A 25,657-nucleotide genomic window follows, 5' to 3' on the forward strand; every position below is an offset into this window, starting at 1 on the left:
TTTGACGAACCCGACAGTCGGTGAGGGTGTGCGATGCCATGAGAAGGAGGAGAAGGAAGAGAGAAAGGAGGGTCGGGGCTTATCTCTGACTTCAATGAGGTCTCCAGTGAGGATTTGAGGCAAACATGAAGAGGGCATCGGCGGCTTCAATGGGAGAATTCGAGAGAAAGAAGAGAGAGAAATTGATGCTCGCCGTGGCCGGCCATGAAGAAGAAAAGAGAGGCTTTATAGGGCTCTTCTTAGGATTCTTATTTGCCCTAAGAGACCTTATTCTAATCGGGCACGGGAAAGAAGAAGACTCCTGTTGGGAGTCTTCGTTCCAGATTTTTTTTTTCATGTGGGCTTGGTGGGCTTGTTTATTAGGACTGAAAATTATATTCTACCCTCCTTAAAAAAAATTTCATCCTCGAAACTTAGTGTACCTTCATTATCAAATAAATGAGGATATCTTGACTTCATATCATCTTCAAGCTCCCAAGTAGCCTCTTTATCTTCATGATTGCTCTAATGGATCTTCATATATGAAACTATGCGCTGTCTTAGGACTTGCTTTTTTCAATCAATAATTTAGAGGAGAAATTCTTCACAGGTTAAGTCTTCATAAACTTGCAATGGCTCATACTTTACCACATTATTCAGATCAGGCACAAATTTTTTCAACAGTGAAATATGAAAGACATTGTGCACTTTGGACAATTCTGATGGTAAAGCTAGTTTGTAAGCAAATCTCCTACTCTGCTCAAAACTTCAAAAGGTCCAATATAGCGTGGACTTAGCTTGCCATGCCTCCTAAACCTCATAGCACCCTTTGTAGGTGATACTTTTAAGAAAACATAATCACCGACTTGAAATTTTAATTCTCTTCTCTTTCTATCAGTCCAACTCTTCTGTCTATCTTGTGCTGCCATGAGTCTTCTCTTGATCAGATGAATTTTCTCTCTAGCATCTTGAACTAACTCTGAACTCAATAATTTTTTTCACCAATGTCATCTCAATGCAAAGAAGATCTACACTTTCTTTCGTATAAGGCTTCATAGAGTGCCATCTTGATACTAGAATGAAAACTGTTGTTATAAGTAAATTCTATTAGAGTCACGTGATCATCCCACTATCCTCCAAAATCGAAAGTATAAGCTCTCAACATATCCTCAAGAGTTTGGATTGTCCTTTCAGATTGATCATCGATCTGAGGATGAAAAGAAGTACTAAGCCTCAATTCGATTCCATATCATCTTGAAAACTTTTTTAAAATCTAGATACAAATCGTGGATCTCGATCAGACATAATGCTTATCGAAACACCATGCAGACACACTATTCTATCAATATACATATGTGATAACTTATCAAGTGGAGCACCAACTCGAAAGGATAAAAAGTAGGCTGATTTAGTAAGTCGATCAATAATCACCTACACTGCATCGTTCTTTCTTGCTGTCTTGGAAGTCCTGTGATGAAATCTATCATAATATGCTCTCATTTTCATTCTGGTATCTCCAATGATTTTAGCAAACCAGCAGGTCTTTGATGTTCGATCTTCACTTGTTGGCATACCAAGCATCGAGATACAAATTGAGCTATCTCCTGCTTCATTTTGTTCCATCAAAAATATTGTTTTAAATCTCTGTACATCTTTGTACTGTCAGGATGAACAGAGAAGCGAGATTTATGAGCTTCCTCCAAAATTTTCTTCTTTAGTTCGGGATCTCTAGGTATACATAATCTGTTTCCAAAATATAGAGTACCCTCTGAATGAATTCTAAGCTCAGATCACAACCCTTTCTCCATGTCTTTTTTAAATTGACATAAACGAATATCATTTTGTTAGATCACTTTTATCCATTCAATCAATGATGATTGTACCATTTTATTGGCTAACACATTCTTAACATTAGTACCGATCACTTCAATTCGTAAATCCTCCAGAATTTATCACTGAGTAGAAAGCATGGCCATCACATTTGTTGTAGATTTCCTACTAAGTGCATCTGCCACCACATTGGCTTTTCCAAGATGATATTTAATATTTAGATCATGGTCCTTTAATACTTCAAGCCACCTTCTTTGCCTCATATTTAGCTCTTTTTGAGTAAATAAGTACTTTAAGCTTTTATGGTCAGTAAAAATTTTACATGATTCTCCATATAAATAATATCGCCAAATCTTCAAGGCAAATATTATAGCTACCAACTCCAAATCGTATGTCGGATAGTCTTGCTCATAGGATTTCAGTTGTCGAGAAGCATAGGCTACCATCTTGTTATTCTGCATCAATACACAGCCTAACCCCTTCTTGGAAGCATCGCTATAAATGATAAATCCTCCATTACTAGAAGGTAAAGTAAGAACTGAGACAGATATCAATCATTGCTTCGAAATCTGAAAACTCTGCTCACATTTACTGCTCCACTCAAATTTTATCCATTTTTTGAGTCAAGTGGGTTAGAAGAATTACAATTTGAGAAAATCTCTCGACAAATTTTTTATAATAACTAGCTATGCCTAAGAAGCTTCTAACTTCAGTCACATTAGTTGGACGAGATCAATTCATCATGGCTTTTATCTTCTTTGGGTCGACTAAGATTTTTTCCTTAAATATTATATGGCTGGGGAAGACGACACTGTCCCATCAGAACTCATACTTACTGAGCTTGGCGAAGAGCTTCTCTTCCCTCAAGATTTGTAGCACAATCTTCAAGTATCTCTTGTGTTTCTCTTTATTTTTAGAATAAACTAAAATATTATCAATAAAAATAATAACGAATTGATCCAGATATAGCTTAAAGATTCTATTCATCATATCAATAAAAGCAGCCAGTGCATTGGTTCGTCCAAAAAGCATTACTAAAAATTCATAATGACCATACCTGATCTTGAATACAGTCTTAGGCACATCTTCATCTTTAATTCTTAGTTGATAATAATTGGATCATAAATTAATTTTGAAGAAGACTTGTGTACCTTGTAGTTGATCAAATAAGTCATCTATTCAAGGAAGAGGATATTTATTCTTCATAGTTACTTTGTTCAACTTTCAATAGTCAATGCATAATCGCATGCTCCCATCCTTCTTTTTCACAAATAACACAGGAGCTCCCCATGATGATATATTTGGTCGGACAAACTTCTTATCCGAAAATTTTTGTAGTTGAACCTTTAATTTACATAATTTCACAAGAGCCATCCGATAAGAAGGTTTTGATATAGATCCAGTCTCCAGTGTGATATCAAGTTTAAATTCAACATCATGATCTGGAGGCAGCCCAAGTAGCTCATCTGAAAGAATATCAAAATTTTTTTGATGATTGGAATATCGTCCAACTTTATTTTTTCCTTCTAGAAATCTACTACATAGGCCAAAAATACCTTGCATCCTTTCCTTAAAGCCTTCCTTGCATTCATAACTGAAATGATACTTGAAGAAGGCTTAAATTGTTTGGGTTTCACATTAAAAGCTTCACCTTGAAAGAAGAACTGTGGCTCATCCGAAATTTGAAATACTACTCTTTTTTCAAAACAATCAATCATGATATGAGGATAACCAATTCATCCTAAAAATAATATCAAAATAATGCATATTTAATTGAATCAGATCTGCTGCTAATTCTCTTTTTCCTATTTGGATTATGCAATTCTTAAAAATAATGTTAGCAATAGCAATGTTCTTAAAAGATGTGCTAACATATAACAGCTCAATCAATTCATCAGACATACAATTCAAAAAGTAGCAAACTTGAAAGATATAAACGAGTGAGAAGAACTGGAATCAAATAGCACACGAGCACCTATGAAATTGATGGGATAGTACTTGTTACCAGTTGATCAGTTGCGTTGGCCTCCTGTTGGGTTATAGCGAACATTCGTGCATTTTTTTTTTATTTTTGATCAGCTGGTCTGGTAGGTCTCGAGTCATCTTTTTTCTTATTTGGGCAATCACAAGCCGTATGTCCTTTCTCACCACATGAGAAGCATACTCCTATCTTTTGAGACAATGTCTGCTAGGATTTTTGCCACAGTATGAATAGGATGTAGATTCTTTCTTTTTATTAGAGTTATTATTTTTGAGATTTTTATACTGATCCTTTAAATTTTCTGCTGATCTTGACCTCTTTCTATCTCCTCTTTTCAAATTTGATCTTTTTAATTCTGACTCCACCTTCAAAGCTCATTCCAGTACGTCCTTGTAGTCATTGAAAATATGAGAAGATAGACGGAACTGAATTCCATATCTTAGACCTTGTTCAAATCTGTTGGCTTTGCTCCTTTCGAAATTCATAAGTTGGAGACAGAAACGGCCTAGCTCATTAAATTTGTTGGCATATTCCAATATTGTCATGTTATCTTTTTGCTTCAAAGCAAGAAACTCATTCTCTTTTATCAATCTCATTATCTCAGGAAAGTACTGATCATAAAATATCTCTTTGAACTCCTTCCAAGTCAGCTGATCATTATTATTTCCAAAGATAATTTTTATTGTAGTCCACCAAAACTCAGCATTCTCTTTCAACATAAGCACGGCTAATCTGACCTTCACGTTCTTGGGATATTGTAAGATATCGAACATCTTCTCCATCTCTCGAATCCATATCTCTACAATCAAAGGATCAGGTTTGCCTTCAAATAGTGATGGGTTGAGCCTTCTGAATCTCTTATAGTATGACTCCATAGATGATATAGGTCGAAGAGCAATTTGTGTCTGCTGTTGCTGGATAAGCTGGGCCACCACCTGACATACATTAGCAATGTCTATCTGAGTGGCCGGTGCATTAGGAGCCCGCTCAACCGGTAGGTTGGCAACTCTCCGCGACGTCATTCTTGCTCCTCTTATCCTAATAGCCATATTTGTTAAAGTTTCGTCCTTCCTGTCGCTCATCATTTTCTATTTAAAATTTAATATTATTACATTTCTATAACAGGATAGTAGTATAGTTAATAAAATTTATCCTTCTTTATTCAATTAAGCCAGAATCTAACTATACATGACCTAAGTATCTACTGCTAGATTTTAAGTTCTATTTATGATCAAACCTATCACTTTGATACCATAAAATATCACGTCCCAAATTCGAGACATAACATGGCTATACTATCAAGAGATATAGCCCATGATAATATGAAGTCAATATTTATTTTCTTAAATACAATAACAGATGTATCATAAATAAAAGTAATAATAAAATTTAATTCAAATATTTAATTAAATCCAAACTAATTCAGAGCATCTAAATCCAAAAGCAAATATCAACTCAAGTCTCAAGATTAATAAAATAAAATAAACTTCCACTACAAAATTTTTAAGCTCTCACAGATCTCCAAGCCTGGATTTTCTTCACCGGTCCTAACTTTATTCTTCTGTATAAAAAAAAATAAAAAGAATATGAACTACACTAGTCCAGTAAGTAAAACTTATACTTTCTTATCGGATCCAGCATAAGTTTTTTATGATAATATAATATTTAGAAAGTAACAGATATTATAAAAATAAATATTTCATAGAATATATAATAAAACAAGTCATAAATCAATCATGCATGCATAAATCATGTATATTTCATAATCATAAATCATAAATTATTCTTGTCATGTATTCATGTTGTGTTTTAAAATATTACTCACAGATATTCATGCTAAGATCACTATTATACCCATGACAGGGTCATGTTTCTTAATTAAAGAGTTCTTGTTTCGTGTGCCAACTTTATACTCATTGGTGGGGTCATGTTTCATATGAATGCTAGTTTTGGATGTCGATCTTTCTGAAGAAATTTGTTCATAGCTATTTGAGAGTTTTTAAAATCTTTATATCTTTTTCTTAAAACATATATATATATATAGATGGAGAAATCATAAAATTTATGCTTCATAATCATGCTATTTTTATAAAACACATTCATGGAATCAATGTTCATAATAAAACATACTTTTTCATATCACATATGCTAATCTTTATTTTATGAAAAATATGATTTCATCAACAATAATTCTTTGCATGAAAAATATGACTATTTAAAAATAATTAAGAAGCGTAAGATCCAATTACCTCAACCGTCCTAGAGCTTTAGTCTTCCTTAAATGAATTAGGTAATCCTATTTAAAATATTAAATCATAATCAATTTTTATTCTATATATTCAATAAAATTAAATAATAATAAAAAATGGTTGACTAGGTGACTAGTCCGATAGACCATCCGGACACTAAATTGATTTGAAATCATCTCGCTGAGGTCAACAAGGGTCCCTAAAAGAGAAAATGATGGCCCGATACAAGATGTATAGGTCTTTCTTAGAGAGAAAAAGTAGGAGAGAGAAATTTTAGAGAGAAAAAAAGAGAGAGAATCCTAGAGGGACTTTTAGAGAGAGAAAGAGCTTTTCTCTCTCTTTTTCTTCTTTCTTTTTCTTTCTCTTTTCACCTTATTAGCCGATCAAAGGAGGAAGGCCTGGAGGTTTAGTGGTTTACGATCGAATCACCGACAGTGGGTGGCGGGTGTCTGGCCGACGGTGATGGAGCACGTGAGGGCTGGTGTCAGGCAGTAGGCCAAAGAAAATAAAAAATATTCGAAAAAATAGGGGACCGCTCCCTTTACTTTGAATTTTCTTCGATCATTGGCCGATCACCGACGGTCACGACCTTCGGAGAAGATAGGTAGAGAGGTGGGGTCCAGATCTAGGGGTGAGACGTTGCAAACGACGGTGCCAATGGTCGAAAAAGGAAGAACAAAGTTCAGTCAAATAGGAGAAAAATAGAGTTTGTTTTTATGGGATTTCTGACGAACCCGCAGCCGATGAGGGTGCGCGATGCCATGGGAAGGAGGGAAAGGAAGAGAAGAAGGAGGGCCGGAGCTTACCTCCGACTCCTATGAGGTCTCCGGCAAGGATTTGAGGCAAACACGAGGAGGACGTCGGCGGCTTCAATGGGAGAATTCGAAAGAAAGAAGAGGAAGAAATTAGTGCTCGTCGTGGCCGGCCATGAAGGAGGAAAGAGAGGTTTTATAGAGCTCTTCTTAGGATTCTTATTTGTCCTAGGAGACCTTATTTTAATCGGACATGGGGAAGAAGAAGACTCCCATTGGGAGTCTTCGTTCTAGATTTTTTTAAAATTTTTTTCACGTGGGCTTGGTGGGCCAAATCTTGATGGGCTTGTTTATTAGGATTAGGTATTACATATTTGGATCCTTGAGTCCCATAAAACAAATCCCAAGACACCTAACAAAACATATCTAATAAGAGCTAATAGGAAGACCAAGCACATGAGACAATAAAACAAATCCCAAGTCACCTAACAAAACATATCTAATAGAAGCTAATAGGAAGACCAAGAACATGAGATGGAAACGAGGATATATCTTTCATTAGATTTGTTTATTTATTGTGGTGACAATTAGATCTAAAATAAATCATCATATGTGATCAATTCTTTTTGAGAAAACATGTACGTCCAAACTTGGTAACTCATCTCTTTCTCAATTACTTAGTTATTCCAACCCACTAGACTCAATTACGCAGACTTGCCCTTTCACAAACATAGAAACAAGCTATTTTGCTTGCATTGCAGTCATTAAACGGTAGCTTCCACCTCGTTGCTGCTCATTAAAATTGATGTAAATGAGACATCCTATTCGCTTTTATTAGATATGCTATTGAAAGGAATATATTGGTCATTTTTCTAGCTGTCTAAATAAATCTAACAAACGTTAACAAATCTCCTGGTTCATAAAGGGCTCCTGCTAGCTTTTACTAAAGCCTTTCCTTCGCTTGAACAGTCCTGCTAGCTAACTTCAATATTGAGCAATGTCCATCTCTTCAAAACCATTATAAATACTATTAGCTTTTAGTCAAATGGTCTTAAGAAATCTAACTCCTAATATCATATTGCCTACTTCCAAAAGTAACATGTTTATAATTTAAACCTGTTACTTCGATCGTTATATTTCCACTTGTTACTTTTAAATGATAATGATGTTGTAAATTATTTTAGATTAGCACAAGTAATCAATTATGATTTATAAACATTTTTTAGGAGATAGAATTATTTAGTTCTTCATTTTTGTTGGTGATCTTAGACAAAACAAAGTATCCATATCATTGAACATACCTTCTAGGAGAGAGAATTAGTTGATTACCCTTTTTTGATGATCGCCGAAAAGCATAGTATCTATTTACCAAACATATCCCTTTGTCATTTGATTATCTGATACTCGCAAAATATGAATGGCGGGATGTTATAATGAGTCAAATCACTCCTAGATTGTTTAATCCTTTTTATTAGTGTACTTGTGTGCCTGGGATTTGAAGTTTCTACGATTCAAGTTTTTAGAACTTCTTATAGTTATAAAAATCTACTGATTAACAAGTGAATATATTAATCTTTTACACCATACTTCTCAATACTAACCAGATTACAATCATTTTTAGCACACAAATCTTGCTCAAAATTTTGACGTAAACATACACCTGCATTTACATTTTTACTAGTTTATAAGAAAATATAATGCTGACTCACCATGATCGTTATAGTGGCTAATATTTGATTTCTCAAATATTCCAATCCACCACTTGGTTGTGCAAATAACAGCCATTATTGCTATGGAGATTGCCCAATGGATGTCTCTGTCTCTGAGATTGTTGGTTGATTTAATTGATTTATTTTATTTGATTCATTCCCATGTACAAATAGCTTTGTATTTGTTATTCTGATTTATATTTACAATTTGGGATAGAGATGGCAATTTTTTTGATCCAGTGGATATATGATCTGATCCGATCCAAATCAGATGGATTTTATCTGAGCTGATTAAGAGACGGAGTGGTATGAGTTTTAGAAAAAATATCCAAAATAAATTTGGATCGGATATGAATAATGATATGCCCCACTTCAATAATATCTCTTTTATTTAAATAACTTAAAAATCTCTTTCTTGTTTACATGACATCCGCCCCTCTTTTATTTACATAAAACCCGCACCTCCTCTCGACCATCTCGATATTCAAGCGGTGCTGTAGTGGTCTGGCGGATCCCCACTCCACCTCTCCCCCTAATCCTAGCAGCGGCCTGATACCCCCCTCCCTCTCTGGCCCTAACGGTGGAGGCCCAACAGTTAAGGTTCCAACAAAACTCTAGCTATCGTCTAAGCTTTCTTATTCGGTTGCTCCAAGCCTCTTAACTAGTTGAGACTCCTGAAAATTGAAAAAAATAGAGAAAACATCAGAGAAAAACATAGAAAAAATCAATCAAAACAAAAATAATGAAAAAAATTAAAAAATAAAATATGTTTCATATAGATTAATCATTTTTTTTCTTCTTTTTATTATTATTATTTTTATTTCATTCTTTATTTTCGAAAATCCGTGGGGAAAAATAGCACTAAAGGAGATAGAAGGGGGTTTTTAGGTTTCGATTAGGGTTTTGCCTCAAGTATGCATATCTATAATTTGGCATAGGGGTGGTAATTTTTTTGATCTTATGGGCGATTTGATATGAATTGAATGAATTTTATCTGATCTAATTAAAAAATAAAATAATATAAATTTAAGAAAAAAAAAATCCGAAACCCTCTCTTGCTTAAATAACTTAAAACCCTCTCTCGTTTACATGAAACCCGCCCCCTCTCTATCTCTCTCGTTTTCATAAAACCCGCACCCCCCTCCCCCCGGCCACCCCAATATCCCCCAGCCCTACCGGCGGAGACCCTACATTCCGACAAAACCATCATCTAGGCTTCCCTATTCGGCCGCTCCAAGCCTCCCACCCGACTGAGACTCCTGAGGACCGAAGAAACAGAGAAAGCACCGGGGAAAAACATAGGAAAAACCAACCAAAACAAAGGAAAGATGGGAAAAATTAAACGGTAAGACCTGTTCGCAGATTGATCATTTTTTTTCCTTTCCGCTTCTTTTTCTTTTCATTTCATTATTTGTTTTTGGAGGGATGGGAGGGGTTTTTTAGGTTTCGATTGGGGTTTTGCTGGTCCGATTGGGGTTTTGTCTCGAGCATTTGAGATTTTGTGCGAGTTGTCGCGGTGTGAACGGCAGAAGGGTTCTTTTCCACATAGAATGCTTTTTTTGCTTCTTTTTCGATTTTTAGGTTCCGGTTGGGGTTTTTTCTCGGGCATATGTTGTGGAGGTATGATTTGGCCGCTTGAGGTTTTGAGAGCTTGGTGGAAGCATGATAGTTTGTAGGGTTTGGAGATGGGCCGTGGGTGGTCGTGGTGGGGCAGCGGCGGAGATGTGGAACGGAGAGACTGATTTGGTTATACTGAGACAGGCATGGATATCGGCCGATCTGATCAATATCGGAGCCATTGCCAGTCCTAATTTGGGAGTCGTTATCTTGAAACACACACTAAATCCCAGCCATTTTCCATTCTTCCCTAAGAAGAATCTAGGATTTTTGAAGACAAAACAAAAGGTCAAACTCTTGAAATCCAATATCTAGCAAACCAATAACTATATGTATAATGATTATGTGTAGTTTAATATGATAAAATGTATATTATATATATATATATATATATATATATATATATATATATATATATATATATATATATATATATAATGATTATGTAGCAAATAAAGATAGCTAATAAAACATTTGATGATTTATAATATAAGTTCTTACATATTATTTTTTTTTTAATTTTCTCCAATATCTCATCATCATATCTTTATTCTTAAATTCATAGATTTTGTTTTTTCAAAAAAATAAATTGATTGATTTATGTTTAAAGAATCATGTATGTTATGCTTCTCACACCATATGTGTGCTCACAAACGCAAAATGCTTAGTACATTATGCGATTTTTTTGGATAATAGCAAGTTATATTCTCCATCCTTTATAGATTTTATATTTTTAAATTTTTTTTAGATATTTTATTTTAAACATGAATTTAATAATGGGCTTGACATTTGTAGGCCGGAGACCCTGTAAACCCTAAACCCTTCGAACTGGTATTCGCCTTCGAAATAGAAGTATTGCAACCTGAAGCTTCTCTTCTCTCCCATTGCGTCCTCCAAATCCCACCTCCGCCATGGCCGAACTAGAAGCCTCTCCAAACCCAAATCCTAAGCCCAAGAAGCCAACTCTTTGTGAGGAGTGCGGCTCCAATCCATGGAAGTACCGCTGCCCGGGTTGCTCCCTCCTCACTTGCAGCCTCCCATGTGTCAAATCTCACAAGCAGCACACCAGTTGCACAGGGAAGAGGAATCGGACCGAGTTTGTCCCCCTCTCCCGGTTCGATGACGATCGTCTCTTCTCTGGTTGGCCTCTCTTCCCTCGTCCCTGCTCTCTTTTTCAATCTTTATTGCCTGTTTGATTGTTTCTTGAGTTGCTAATTGGATTTCTTGCTGACTTGTTTGATTTGGATGGGTTAAGATTACAAACTTTTGGAGGAAACGAAGAGGGTGACAGATTCGGCCCATCGGATGCTTGCTGAGTTCCGGGAGGGGTTCAGGTTTAACAAGATGCCGGTGAGGCTCCGTTTGCTTCGGAATGCGGCCTACCGTCGGAGGATTCGGCTTATGATTCTCCCGCCTGGCATGTCGAAGAGGGAGAAGAACCAAACGAGATATGATCAGAGGTTTGTTTATCTTTATATTCTAGATTTTCTTGTTTGCTGTGTTTTTATTGATTTTGGAATTCTTGATTCTAAGAAGTAAAGATTATTAGATTGATATTAGTTTTAAATTTGATATGATCTGTTAAGTAGTGTAGTGGGCCATGCCATGCATGTTGGAATTTTTTTTAAAAAAAAAATAAAACATCTTTTTTAGAGAAAATATGTGAACTACTTATTTATAATTTGCATATGATTTTTTTTATATTTTTGCTATATAAGTTTTATTTTGTCATATTTAACTTGTAGATTATGGCATGGCCATGCAATTCCTGCACAGAAGCTTAAAATTCTTGAGGAGTGATTTTTTCCCCTTTCAAGAGAGCACTCAAACCAACCGCCAAAACCAATGTATTGATTTTTGTTTTACTAGTAAGTAATTATGCACGTGTATAATAGGAACTATTACGATCAATAGTTATTATTCTTCATAAATTATAAAATTTGAAACATATATTGCTGAATTGGTGTGAGACACAAGTTTATTGTATCGGTCCATTAACAATTAGCAGAAGGACATATCATGATCGAAGATATCATAATCTGGAGGTTCAAATTCATAACTTCCTGGCATTTCTTATTTGGCGGAAGAGGCAGAATTGTCAGTGTAGAAGACTGCAAGAAAAAAGAAATAAAATCAATTTTTTTCTATTTATTAATTATCTCCAGGATTAGCCATAATGGTGTGTACCCTCCCATATTGGAACGTACTATATGGTACTGTTATTGAACCGAGATGCAGTACAGGAGGCACATGGAATCTCTATATGCTGAATCGACTCTCCAACTGGGTGTATTGACAATGTGCCAACATGGTATTAAGATGTGGTCTAATACCGAGACAGTGAACCTTGATTGTCTCTGGTTCAAGCAAAAAATTGCTGAAGATAATGACAAGAATAGAAAAATTTGGCAAAAGGGACTTCTAGCCATGCACTTGTTAGACGTGAAGTTCAGTTTCTAGTGAAACTTTAAAATGTCAACATGGGTTATGATAACAAAGTTATTTTCTTCTGACAATTAAGCCTCAAGGGTTATCATAAAGCTATGTAAGTGTAAGTGTGCAAGAGGATAAAAACATTTATAATTAGGTAACAAGTTCTACAGATTTTGCAAGGCATGACTTAAGCAGAAGATTCTTTTAGTACAGTTAGGAATTGTCCAAAGAACCTGATATAGGAAGGTGACAATTTTGCCCATTGTTGAAATAATTTCTTAAACTTTTCATTTAAAGTGCTATTAAAAAAAAAAAGTCTCAATGCAATGTCGCTGAAATGATAGGCAGTATTTACACTTAAAATACAAAAGTTTTGGGAAACTTGGGCAAGGCATCAAAATCAATTAGAAAGGGTGAGTGATAGTAGATCCAATCAAAGTTCAATTAACCGTCTCAAAAGGGATAAGAGAATCTACCACTCTCATCCTGTTATCGGAAACTGCTGGTCATGGTTGATACTTGCACGCAGTTTCATGGTTATCCGTCATTTTAAAGGTCTTTCCACATCATTTACTTCTGCAAATATGCAGTTCTTAATGGAGATAGGATGGATTGAAGCTTGTAAGAGGCTCAGCTCATGAAAAGAGCGTTTCCTTTAGATTTATCAAAACCTAAACACAGCTAATTTCTAGGCAAAGAATAATTAGTTTTAGTGTAAGTTAGTTGAAAGAACAGGAGCATGGGAATCTGAGGGTCTCAGGAAAATGATGGTTTTCTAACAAGAATGACAGCAAATGCCATCTTACATAGATGTGGGCACCATCTTTTTGGTCATTTTTATCATTTTTTGTCAAATGGAAGTGGGAACGTGGTCATTGAGAGAATTAAGGACATGGATTTTCTGACGAATGCTGTAGGGCAAGATGAGAAGATGAGGACATGGATTTTCTGGCGAACGCTGTTTTACATTACCTAGGTATGCGACGAACCATGGATCTCAAGGTAAATTTTATTTGTGAGATGGCTGGACAGAGAGATTTCTGACCACCTGTTCTCACATGAGCATGATAGAATGGAGTGTTTAGCATACAGCAGGATAGAGCACAGGATGCTCGTGATGTAGCATTGGGGGTGCATTATATAATTGGGCCCAGCTGCTGCCCAACCTAAGGAATAAATGAGTGAAAGGTGCATCATAATCACAATAGTTAGTCTCCCTTTTATATGATCTCAACTTCTCAACCTTTTTACTGTCATCAAGCCAAACTTTTTTATTTTTTTCAATTTCAGAACTAATCTCTACAATTTTTACTTAATTTGGTCGGGACCAATTAAATCGGCTCAAATCTTTACTGGTGGCTTATGCTGTGCTGTACTTGTATGGACAACTAAGATTTGATTCATGATGGATGTTCACAGGCAATTTACAGAAAACTTACAGACATTTGGGTTGTAAAGCCTCTTCCTGTGATTACCATATAATTAAAAGGCAACCAGATAAGTTAAGCATTTATGGTTACCGTATTACTTACAGCTTGAATCTCTTCTCTATGTTACATTGGAAAAGTCCCTTCTTTCTTTTTTCTTTAGTTGGTCACCTCTTTCTCATTCTTATCTCCAAAACTTGCTTCCCGTAATCTGCACAGGATCAAAAAGATTCGTTTCCTAGAGATATATTTAAACATCTACAAACTCATTAAACATGGCCAATTTCTTTTTGGAATTTGGCCGCACTTACTAATTAATTGATGATACGGTACATGCTAGATACCATAAGAAAACAAAGTAAATATCTTCATTAGGACAGATTGCTATGCGATAACTAAGGTCTCCTTGGTGACTCTAAATTTTAAAAGGGCACTTGCTTTGAGAACATTAACATAAGCTTCATATTACAAAGCCATTTCTTCTATAGTCATTGAAATCAGTTGCTTAATATCACTACCTCAGAGCATTCCAATCTGAGTTTTAATTTTATTAGAATTCCTTTGTTATAGTTTTGATGGCCTTGATTTTTTTTTTTTTTTTTAAATTTTGATTCAATGGATCAGATTGTCTCTGGACAGAAATTACCAGTACTTTTATATATAATATAGATTTATCTAGTTCAGATGACATTGAGGTCTTGTTTCTCAATGGAGAATTGTAGTTGAAGCTGATGCAATTCTTTGTTAAGGACAAAAATTGTCAGGGTCCTGGCTCTCAGTCAATAAGTAATAGAACCTTCACCACTATCCTATATGAATTCTATACTCCAGTTTTTAACAATGACAGTTACATGATGACCAAGCAAATAGAGTATGTTCATTTATGGTATTGGTGAGACTGCATAACCAATTATTTCCAATTAAAAAGAGATTAATTTTCAATTCTTTTCCTCCTATGGTCCTTTTGTGTTATGAACATGTTAACCAGTGTCATCAGGACTGGTGTTAAAATGCCATATTTAAAGCTGCATTGCCAATGCTTGGCCGCCAAAAGACTTTTCCTCATTATATTAAGAACAATTGTAATTTCTTTTGCAAATTTGATTCATAAATATATTTGCAGCTTATCTGCTTGGTGTTGTTGTTATATATATCTCATCACCCCACCTTATAATGATACTTTCTTAGCTACTAATCTTTACCATAACATCTATTAAATATTTATACAGTGTGTTTACACTTTTTTTTTTAAAAAAAAATTGTTTACAACATTCACAATGCTAGCCTTTCAAAATGCTGGTTGAAATGTATAACAGAACTAGACATTATAAATAATGACATCATGAATGATACTTGAATAAGTTGTTCCATGCTCTTTTTTATAGGCATATTGATATTTAGGTTGTGACAGAAGCCCATATTGATATTTGGGTTCTCTGCAGCTGGCCACTGCGGGGTATACAAAAAGTTCTGATAGTAACTTCTTCAGAGCATTTTCTTCATTCTTTTTTTTAAAAAAAAAATATTTATCCTTAAACATCTTCCCTTTGTAGTTCAGTCAATAAAGTAATATGCATTTTATATTAGAAATTGCTCTCTTGACTATCTTGTCATTTGGTTGGGTTTTGTATTTACATCATCGCATACTCTTGTCCAGGAAGAATTGTATGTATTGGACGCTTGAATGGAGGTTTCACTCGACAGATGTCATCCTAATTGACCACAGGTGAGTTTAAAACATGTGGCCACCTTCTTTCGTTAATATATGCCAAATCCTCTCAAAGCCAGGCAAATAAGGATTTATTATCAAAGAACCCTACTTTGTTCTGCTATGGATCTGGGAATCTCTAGACATTCTTTGGTGGCATGTTATGTTTAGACTGTTACTACTGTGTCTTGTGTGCTTTAAGCATCAATTTGAAAGAGGCCATGCAAACTTAGATTACAATTTCATTCTTCCAGTATTCGTGAAAATATGAGCTTGTATTCTGTCATTGAGAAACATCTAGCACCTACTCCATGGAACAATCAGTTGAGGCCATTTTGCAATGTACGCTTGGATGATTTGAAGTTTTTCCTTCGGAAGAATGCTAAGGTATTATATGTTTAATTGTCACAAATTCTCACTTCTTAAGTTCAAATAATATTTGAGGGCAACTTTTCTGGTGCTTGCAGGGAGCCATGTCACCATTTCGTCAGTTGAACATAAAGGATCCAATAGGTCTGCAATTGAAGGATTCTGTTATTGTAGAGTATCCTGTGATATATGTTTTTCTTCCTTCACACTGCTATAACTTTGAAATCGAGAAGGACACAAGGTCATTTTGTAAGAACGAGGAACCTCTTGATTCTCCCGGCAGCAACCAAAGCCCAAAGGGTACTTCATTTAGAGAGGAGGAAATAGAAGAAGGTGAGATGCTTTCAGACACGAAGGTTGTGGATCTTATGGATCACAAAATTTTGGAGCCTTGTAATAATACTCAAATTCCTAAGAATGTGACCATATCCGAGAAAGGACTTATTCGCCCTAGTAAGCGGATGTCGGATGCAGTTGCTGAATATTTAAAACCTATTTCTAGCAGTAAGTGTGGAGCAAAGGTGGAGGAAAGTGGTGGACATTCCAGTAGTGGTGCAAATCTAAAGAATTTTCCTGAGGAGGAAATATTTGACTTTCAGCAGGAAGTGAAAGATGCTTATTCAGACTTAATTGGGGAAATTAATCCTGATGATTTTCTGTGCTTGGACAGTGGGTGCAGTGAAGAAGATGAATCACAAGAAAGAAAGAATCTCCTGGGTTTTGGTGGAGAACCATTAATGGAAGAGGCATTAGAGGAAGGGGAGATTCCAACTCCCAATTAACCGAAGATACACATCATTATATTCTAGAGAAAGATGCGACATCATAATTCTGAACCGGCATTTCTATTGAAGCAGTTGTATCATTTGAATCAGCTCATTTTGGTTTGAACTTTGAACTTTCTTCTGCTGGCACTTATTACTGCAACAGTGAGTTGTGGATTCTGGATATGACTGCAGGTTTATTTTAAGCAACATTAAGTGAATTATCATGGTTATGAGTTATGACAAATAGAGATCCAATACTTGATGCAGACCACAATTTAGCACATCAATGTGTATCTAATCCATATTCACTAGCAGGATAGTCACACTGAATCAAAATAGCAGTGGACATTCAGCTGTAGCTTGCATTTTGTTTATGATCCGGAACTTATTGTGGGGGTGGGGGTGGGGGTGGGGGTGGTTCAGTTGCTTCTTGTTTGACACTTCCAGCCTCCTTAGCATGACAACTCCGAGATTGCTTTCCAGTCAGCAATGTCACTGCTGTGTCGCTTCTTGAGAGTTTTAGCTTCGGTGAGAACCAGCAGCTTACCTCACGGCATATTGTGATGAAGTTTTTGAAGCAATGAATTTATATTAATGTTGGTATAGATACAGCTTTACTGTTGCTTTTTTTTTTTAATCGTTCACTTCAGTCCTATTAATTTTTTCAATACAATTTCTAAGATGCGTATTTATAGCTTCATCACTGGGCCACACGATATAATGCTCCAGTCCATTTTGCTATAGTTGTTGGGCATCAGTTAAGCAAATAATGGACCACTTCCCCCTTTTCTTGTGGAGCAAAAGGCCCTATTTCATTCGGTAAACAGTTATGAGAAACCATTGATGATGATTCGTATATTGAAGCAGAAACAAGAACTGATAGTTTATATTTCCCATCAATTTGCATGTGTAAAATATTTGATTGTTGATCATTCTGTGACTATTTCCAGACTCTGTGTGATCTATATAACTTATTTTGAATGATCTCTGATAAAAACTCTCCTTTGACAACTTAACTTGCATGCTAAGCTCCATTTCTTCCGGTTTTGTACCTTCTTTTTCTCCTCTCTTTTGACACTTCTTGAGCACCAAGGATTTTATCAGAAATGCCATTAAACTGAAGTCATTACCTAAATTTAAGTGGTCAGAATAGACTTCAGCTGTGGTCAACTTCCATTTAAGCATTTGTACAGAATTTTGCTGTCAGACACATCGAACTTATCCACAAGCGTGATTGATGATTCATGGTCACCACTTAAATTTGAGCATTGGCATCCGTAAATATCTTCCATCCGTTACGGCCGTATAAAAAAAAAAAAAAAATGATCGTGATGTTAGTGGAATATGTTTTTCAGAGAAGATGATGATAATGGAAATATTGTGGGGACAAAAATGCTTCTATTCACCTACGGGAGTACTTTCTTATCTTGCGTCCATCCACTAAAAGATTTCGACCTAAAAGGTTGTCAATGCGAAAGACCGGAATCCAGATATGAAGCTCTTTTGAACTTCTGAGCTCACCTTCTCTTTCATTCACGTGCACGCTACTTTATGTTGCACGCATCTATTTTGGTACTCCACCATGCATGCGGTTTAGGTTTAGCCTCTCAGTGGGAATTTTTTATGTTGCACGCATCTATTTTGGTACTCCACCATGCATGCGGTTTAGGTTTAGCCTCTCATCAACTAGTGGGAATTTTTTTTTATTTAAACTATATGAGAGATATGCTGATGTCTAGGGCTAGATTAAAATGATCACATTAATATAATATCACCCATAATATCACCCCGTAACCAACATCACAAAACTTTAATGTAAGAACAATATTAAGACAATGCATGTTTGAGTATAGCTTCACCAATAATCCTTATACATTATATATCATTCTTAATGATAAAGCTTAACTAAATAACCTTTCTCACCAATTTCCTCTTGTTGTTCTCTGTCAAAAAAAAAAAAAAGCATGACTCATCCAAAGAAACCCTATGTTTTAAATTATGGAGCATGACCTTGCTTGTGACATCAAATAGTTAAACAAAACCAAAAATTTCATATGCACCTTCGATACCAATTTCACAATCTCTAGTTGGAATGCATGAGTTAATGCCGTCTTCATCATTTTAAATATGAAGGTGACGTACAAAAAATTTGTGATGTCTGTAAGTTGAAAATCCAGAACATAACCATCTGTAGTTTCCATTTTAAAAATATTACTTTTGTTGTTCAAAACAAACTATTCAAATTGACCTGAATTGCCGAATTATTTTAAGTTTTAAACATAAGTTTGAAATAAAATGAAGTGCAGTTTGCAAATTGTTTTTGGTTGGTGGGGTGGTTTGCTGTTTTAAGAATAAAACAAAACATATTAAAACAAGAACAGATTTTTTTTTTAAAAAAAAACACCGTTCCTTGTACATTCTAATTCCTTCTTCGATATGGCACCTTACATGGTAGACTTGATGGTTTGATATGACACTGTTCTCTTGCATAAAAATTTGTATACAGATGTCCAAACATAGCCTTATTTTAATATGATAAGCAATTTCTTTTCATTCTTTTTCTTTTTCTGGTCAAGGAAGAGGAGTGTGCAGGGAAAATATCCAAAACTGCTATTAATATATCTGAGTGCGTGCTGTTAGATTGGATTAGACTGACCCATCAAACTAGAACACAGGAATCTGCCACATTCTGGGCTGATTAAGATAGGAAAAAGCAACCAAAACAAAAGAATGATGGAAAAAATTAAAAGATAAGGCATGTTTCATGTAGATTGATCATTTTTTTCTCTTTTTTGCTTCATTTTCTTTTCTTTTCATTCTTTGTTTTCGAAGATTTATGAGGAAAAATAGCATAAAGGAGATGGGAGGGGGTTTTTAGGTTTCGATTGGGATTTTGCCTCAAGCATGCACGTCCATAATTTGAGATGGGGGTGGCAATTTTTTCGATCTCATGGATGACGGATTTGGCCCGGATTGGATGATTTTTATCCGGCCCAAATAAAAAATAAAATGATATAAATTTAAAAAAAAAATATCTGAAACTCTCTCTTGTTTAAATAACTTAAAACCCTCTCTCGTACATGAAATCCGCCCCCTCTCTATCTCTCTCGTTTTCGTAAAATCCGTAATTCCACCTCCCACCTCCCGGCCACCACATGAAATCCGCCCCCTCTCTATCTCTCTCGCTTTCGTTGTCACGCCCCAAATCCGAGACATAACACGGCCATGCTACCGAGGGATGGAACCCACGATAACACGAAGCCAATTCATCATAATCATCTAAAATCCGTCAAATAAAAAGATTCAATTCTATTATTCATCAAATAATCGAATCAATATGGGTTCAGAGCATCTAAATCCAAAAGCAAGTACTAACCCGAATCTACAAATTCATGATTATAAAATAAATTAAACTTCTGTTGTCAAATTTTTCAGCTTGCTATGCCGATCTTCAAGCTTGAATTCTTTTTTGCCGATCCTAACCTTATTTCTCTATTCAAACAAAAAAGAAAACAAAAAGAATATGAACTACACTAGCCCAGTAAGTAGAACTTGCACTTCCTTATCGGATCAAGCATGGGTTTTTCATGATAATGCAATATTTAGAAAATAACAGATAATACAAAATAAAGCATTTCATAGAGCATGTAACAAAATAAGTTTTAAACCCATCATGCATGCATAAATCATGTATATTTCACAATCATGAATCGTAAATCATTTTCATCATGTATTCATGTCATGTTTCAAAACATTGCTCACAGATATTCGTACTAAGGTCACTATTATACCCGTGACAGGACCATGTTTCTTAATCGACAGAGTTCTTAATTCATGTGCCAACTTTATACCTGTTGGCAGGATCATGTTTCGTGTGGATGCTAGCTCCGGATGTCGACCTTCCCGAAGGGATTCATTCATAGTCATCTGAGAGCCTTTGAAATCTTTATATCTTTTTTCTTAAAGCATACATATACATAGATGGAAAAACAATGAAATTCATGCTTCATAATCATGCTATTTTCATAAAACATGTTCATAAAATCAATGCTCATAATAAAATATCCTCTTTCATATCACATATGCCGATCCTTATTTTATGAAAAATTATGATTTCATCAATAGCAATTCTTTGCATAAAAACATGATCATTTAAAAATAAATAAGGAGCATAAGATCCACTTACCTCGTTCATCTTAGATCTTCGGACTTCGTTAGAAGAATCAGCTAATCCTATTTAAAATATCAAATCATTATCAAATTCTATTCCATAAATATAACAAGATTAAATCATAAGGAAAGAGGACTGTTGTCCGGATGTGTCGGACCATTCAGATACCAGGGCAATTCAGGATCTCTGATCTGAAGGTCAGATTCAAGTGACTTGATCAAGAAATCGTGAGGTACAAATTGAATTAAAGTCAAGATCAATCAATAGGGTTCTTTAATAAATTTGAAAGATCTTTGATACGATCAGATGAGGTTGACATACAGCACGGATATCAAAGCAACTTCAGATCATCTTGATAGATCAATATAAGCTTCTAAAAGATGAAGGCATGACTCGATACAGGATTCATAGATCTTTTTTTTAGAGAGAGAAAGTCGATCATGAGAGAGAAAGTAGAGAGAGAAAGTGGAGAGAGAATCTTCGTATCCTTTAAAAATGCAATCATGATTGAGATCATCAGAGGTCATATCAAGGTGACTTAATATAGATTAACCATGATTGATATTATCAATTTCGAAAAAGAATCGGATCGGGATCCGATCTACTGCACGAATTTCGGAGCAGTTCTAGATCATCATATTTTCATCTCGAGTTTATCCTAGGGTTTGTGATGTAATCAGAGAGAGAGAATGATCCTAGAGAGATGAAATCCATAATGAGAGAGAAATGTCTAGAGAGAGAAAATAGGAAGAAATTTTAGAGAGAGAAAATGTAGAGAGAAGGTAGAGAGAAAAAGTCTAATTCTAGAGAGAGAAAGACTTAAGAGAGAGATGAGAAAAACTTTCTCTCACATATATATATATTATTATTTTTCTTTTTTTTTATATTTATATATATATATTCTTTTTCTTTTTCTTTTTCTTTTTCTTTTTAGAGAGAGACAATAGAGAGCGAGAAAGAGAGGGAAAAAGAGGGGAGAGAAGAAAATTTTCTCTTTTCTTATTATTATATTTTTCTTTTCTTTTTTTTTTTTTCTTTTCTTTTTCTTTTCTTTTTCCTTTTTGTTTTCTTTTTCTTTTCTTTTTCCCTTTTTCTTTTCTTTTCTTTTCTTTTCTTCTTCTTCCCGGGCTTTCATTGGGCCGAAACAGGGACCTTGAGGTCCCCGTGCCTTGATCGGCCGATCACGGCCATCTCATGGCCGGTGGTGGCCGGCGGCAACGGCCGACTCTCCCGGGTTCGGAGAGACCAGGGCCGACGGTCGGCGTGACCGTCGGCGCCGAAAAATCATAGGAAAGAGGCGGCGAACAGGGGGTTTTCTTCTCCAACTAAATCCGGCGACACCCGTCGCCGGCCATCGTGCTCACCGGCACGGGAAAGAAGGGAGAGAAGAGAGGGAGAGGAGGGAGACCTTACCACAACCTCCGGTGACCCCCACCGGCGAGAAATCGCGGCGAACACTGGTCGAGGAGTCGCGGCTTCAAACGGGAAAATCAGAGAAAAATCTCTGGCAAACGGCGGCGACTGAAGGGTCTACCCATAGAGGAGAGAGGGGGGTTTCTTATAGGGTTCGTCCTAGGGTCTTTTAATGGCCCTAGGAGGTTATATCAGGATGACTTAATATGGATTTATCGATATTATCAATTTCGAAAAAGAATCGGATCGGGATCCGATCTACTGCACGAATTTCGGAGCAGTCCCAAATCATCATATTTTCATCTCAAGTTTATCCTAGGGTCTGTGATGTAATCAGAGAGAGAATGACCCTAGAGAGACGAAATCCATAATGAGAGAGAAAGGTCTAGAGAGAAAAAATAAGAAGAAAATTTAGAGAGAGAAAATATAGAGAGAAGGTAGAGAGAGAAAGTCTAATTCTAGAGAGAGAAAGACTTAAGAGAGAGATGAGAAAAACTTTCTCTCACATATATATATATTATTATTTTTCTTTTTTTTTATATATTTATATATATATATTCTTTTTCTTTTTCTTTTTCTTTTTCTTTTTAGAGAGAGACAATAGAGAGAGAGAAAGAGAGGAAAAAAGAGGGGAGAGAAGAAAATTTTCTCTTTTCTTATTATTATATTTTTCTTTTCTTTTTTTTTTTTTCTTTTTCCTTTTTCTTTTCTTTTTCCTTTTTCTTTTCTTTTTCTTTTCTTTTTCCCTTTTTCTTTTCTTTTCTTTTCTTTTCTTCTTCTTCCCGGGCTTTCATTGGGCCGAAACAGGGGACCTTGAGGTCCCCGTGCCTTGATCGGCCGATCACGGCCATCTCATGGCCGGTGGTGGCCGGCGGCAACGGCCGACTCTCCCGGGTTCGGAGAGACCAGGGCCGACGGTCGGCGTGACCGTCGGCGCCGGAAAATCATAGGAAAGAGACGGCGAACAGGGGGTTTTCTTCTCCAACTAAATCCGGCGACACCCGTCGCCGGCCATCGTGCTCACCGGCACGGGAAAGAAGGGAGAGAAGAGAGGGAGAGGAGGGAGACCTTACCACAACCTCCGGTGACCCCCACTGGCGAGAAATCGCGGCGAACACGGGTCGAGGAGTCACGGCTTCAAACGGAAAAATCGGAGGAAATCTCCGGCAATCGACGGCGACTGAAGGGTCTACCCAAAGAGGAGAGAGAGGAGTTTCTTATAGGGTTCGTCCTAGGGTCTTTTAATGGCCCTAGGACTCCGATTTTTGATCGGAGAAGAGGAAGACTCCGATCGGGAGTCTTCCTGCTCTGTTTTTCTCTTCTTTTTTTTTTTTTTTTTTTTTTCGGATGGGCTTTGAGCTGGTTTTGGGCCTCTATTGGGCCGGATTATCACATTCTACCCCCCTAAAAAAAAAATTCGTCCTCGAAATTTAACATACCTTCATTTTCAAATAAGTGTGGATATCTCGGCTTCATATCGTCTTCAAGCTCCCACGTAGCCTCTCTCTCTTCATGATTACTCCAATGAATCTTTACGTATGGAATGGTACGCCGTCTTAGAACTTGCTCTTTTCGATCAATAATTCGCAGAGGAAATTCTTCATAGGTTAGATCTTCATGAACTTGCAATGGCTCATACTTTATCACACTGTTTGGATCAGGTACATACTTCCTCAGTAGTGAAACATGAAAGACATTGTGTACTTTGGATAAATCTGGTGGTAAGGCTAGTTCGTATGCAACATCTCCTACTCGATTTAAAATCTCAAAAGGTCCAATATATCGCGGACTCAGCTTGCCATGCCTCCCGAACCTCATGACACCCTTAGTAGGTGATACTTTTAGAAAAACATGATTACCGACCTGAAATTCTAATTCTCTTCTTTTTCTATCTGCCAAACTCTTTTGTCTATCCTGAGCTGCCTTGAGTCTTCTCTTGATTAGATAAATTTTGTCTCTGGCATCTTGAACTAACTCAGGACCAATTAATTTCTTTTCACCCACTTCATCCCAATACAGAGGGGATCTACACTTTCTCTCTCTACTTTCTCTCTCATGACCGACTTTCTCTCTCTAAAAAAAAAGATCTATGAATCCTGTATCGAGTCATGCCTTCATCTTTTAGAAGCTTATATTGACTCTATCAAGATGATCTGAAGTTGCTTTGATATCCGTGTTGTATGTCAACCTCATCTGATCGTATCAAAGATCTTTCAAATTTATTAAAGAACCCTATTGATTGATCTTGACTTTAATTCGATCTGTGCCTCACAATTTCTTGATCAAGTCACTTGAATCTGACCTTCAGATCAGAGATCCTGAATTGCCCTGGTATCTGAATGGTCCGACACATCCGGACAACAGTCCTCTTTCCTTATGATTTAATCTTGTTATATTTATGGAATAGAATTTGATAATGATTTGATATTTTAAATAGGATTAGCTGATTCTTCTAACGAAGTCCGAAGATCTAAGATGAACGAGGTAAGTGGATCTTATGCTCCTTATTTATTTTTAAATGATCATGTTTTTATGCAAAGAATTGCTATTGATGAAATCATAATTTTTCATAAAATAAGGATCGGCATATGTGATATGAAAGAGGATATTTTATTATGAGCATTGATTTTATGAACATGTTTTATGAAAATAGCATGATTATGAAGCATGAATTTCATTGTTTTTCCATCTATGTATATGTATGCTTTAAGAAAAAAGATATAAAGATTTCAAAGGCTCTCAGATGACTATGAATGAATCCCTTCGGGAAGGTCGACATCCGGAGCTAGCATCCACACGAAACATGATCCTGCCAACAGGTATAAAGTTGGCACATGAATTAAGAACTCTGTCGATTAAGAAACATGGTCCTGTCACGGGTATAATAGTGACCTTAGTACGAATATCTGTGAGCAATGTTTTGAAACATGACATGAATACATGATGAAAATGATTTACGATTCATGATTGTGAAATATACATGATTTATGCATGCATGATGGGTTTAAAACTTATTTTGTTACATGCTCTATGAAATGCTTTATTTTGTATTATCTGTTATTTTCTAAATATTGCATTATCATGAAAAACCCATGCTTGATCCGATAAGGAAGTGCAAGTTCTACTTACTGGGCTAGTGTAGTTCATATTCTTTTTGTTTTCTTTTTTGTTTGAACAGAGAAATAAGGTTAGGATCGGCAAAAAAGAATTCAAGCTTGAAGATCGACATAGCAAGCTGAAAAATTTGACAAC

General features: G+C 36.0%; 2 protein-coding genes across 2 annotated transcripts; one reads left to right on the plus strand and one right to left on the minus strand.

Annotated features, from left to right (window-relative positions):
* Nucleotides 1–4,164: 4,164 nt before the first annotated feature.
* LOC105051968 (uncharacterized) lies at nt 4,165–4,812 on the minus strand. Its single transcript, XM_010932630.2, has one exon. The coding sequence runs from the start codon at nt 4,810–4,812 to the stop codon at nt 4,165–4,167; it is 648 nt and encodes a 215-aa protein (XP_010930932.1).
* Nucleotides 4,813–9,625: 4,813 nt separating this feature from the next.
* Nucleotides 9,626–17,521, plus strand: LOC105036919 (putative box C/D snoRNA protein SPCC613.07). The gene is made up of 6 exons (XM_073243691.1): nt 9,626–9,845; nt 10,913–11,257; nt 11,373–11,577; nt 15,635–15,703; nt 15,940–16,072; nt 16,153–17,521. Exons 2-6 carry the CDS (start codon nt 11,029–11,031, stop codon nt 16,834–16,836), a joined length of 1,320 nt encoding a protein of 439 aa, XP_073099792.1. The 5' UTR covers nt 9,626–9,845; nt 10,913–11,028; the 3' UTR covers nt 16,837–17,521.
* Nucleotides 17,522–25,657: the final 8,136 nt, after the last annotated feature.

The sequence above is a fragment of the Elaeis guineensis genome, chromosome 9 (assembly GCF_000442705.2).
Source record: "Elaeis guineensis isolate ETL-2024a chromosome 9, EG11, whole genome shotgun sequence".
Lineage (NCBI taxonomy): Eukaryota > Viridiplantae > Streptophyta > Magnoliopsida > Arecales > Arecaceae > Elaeis > Elaeis guineensis.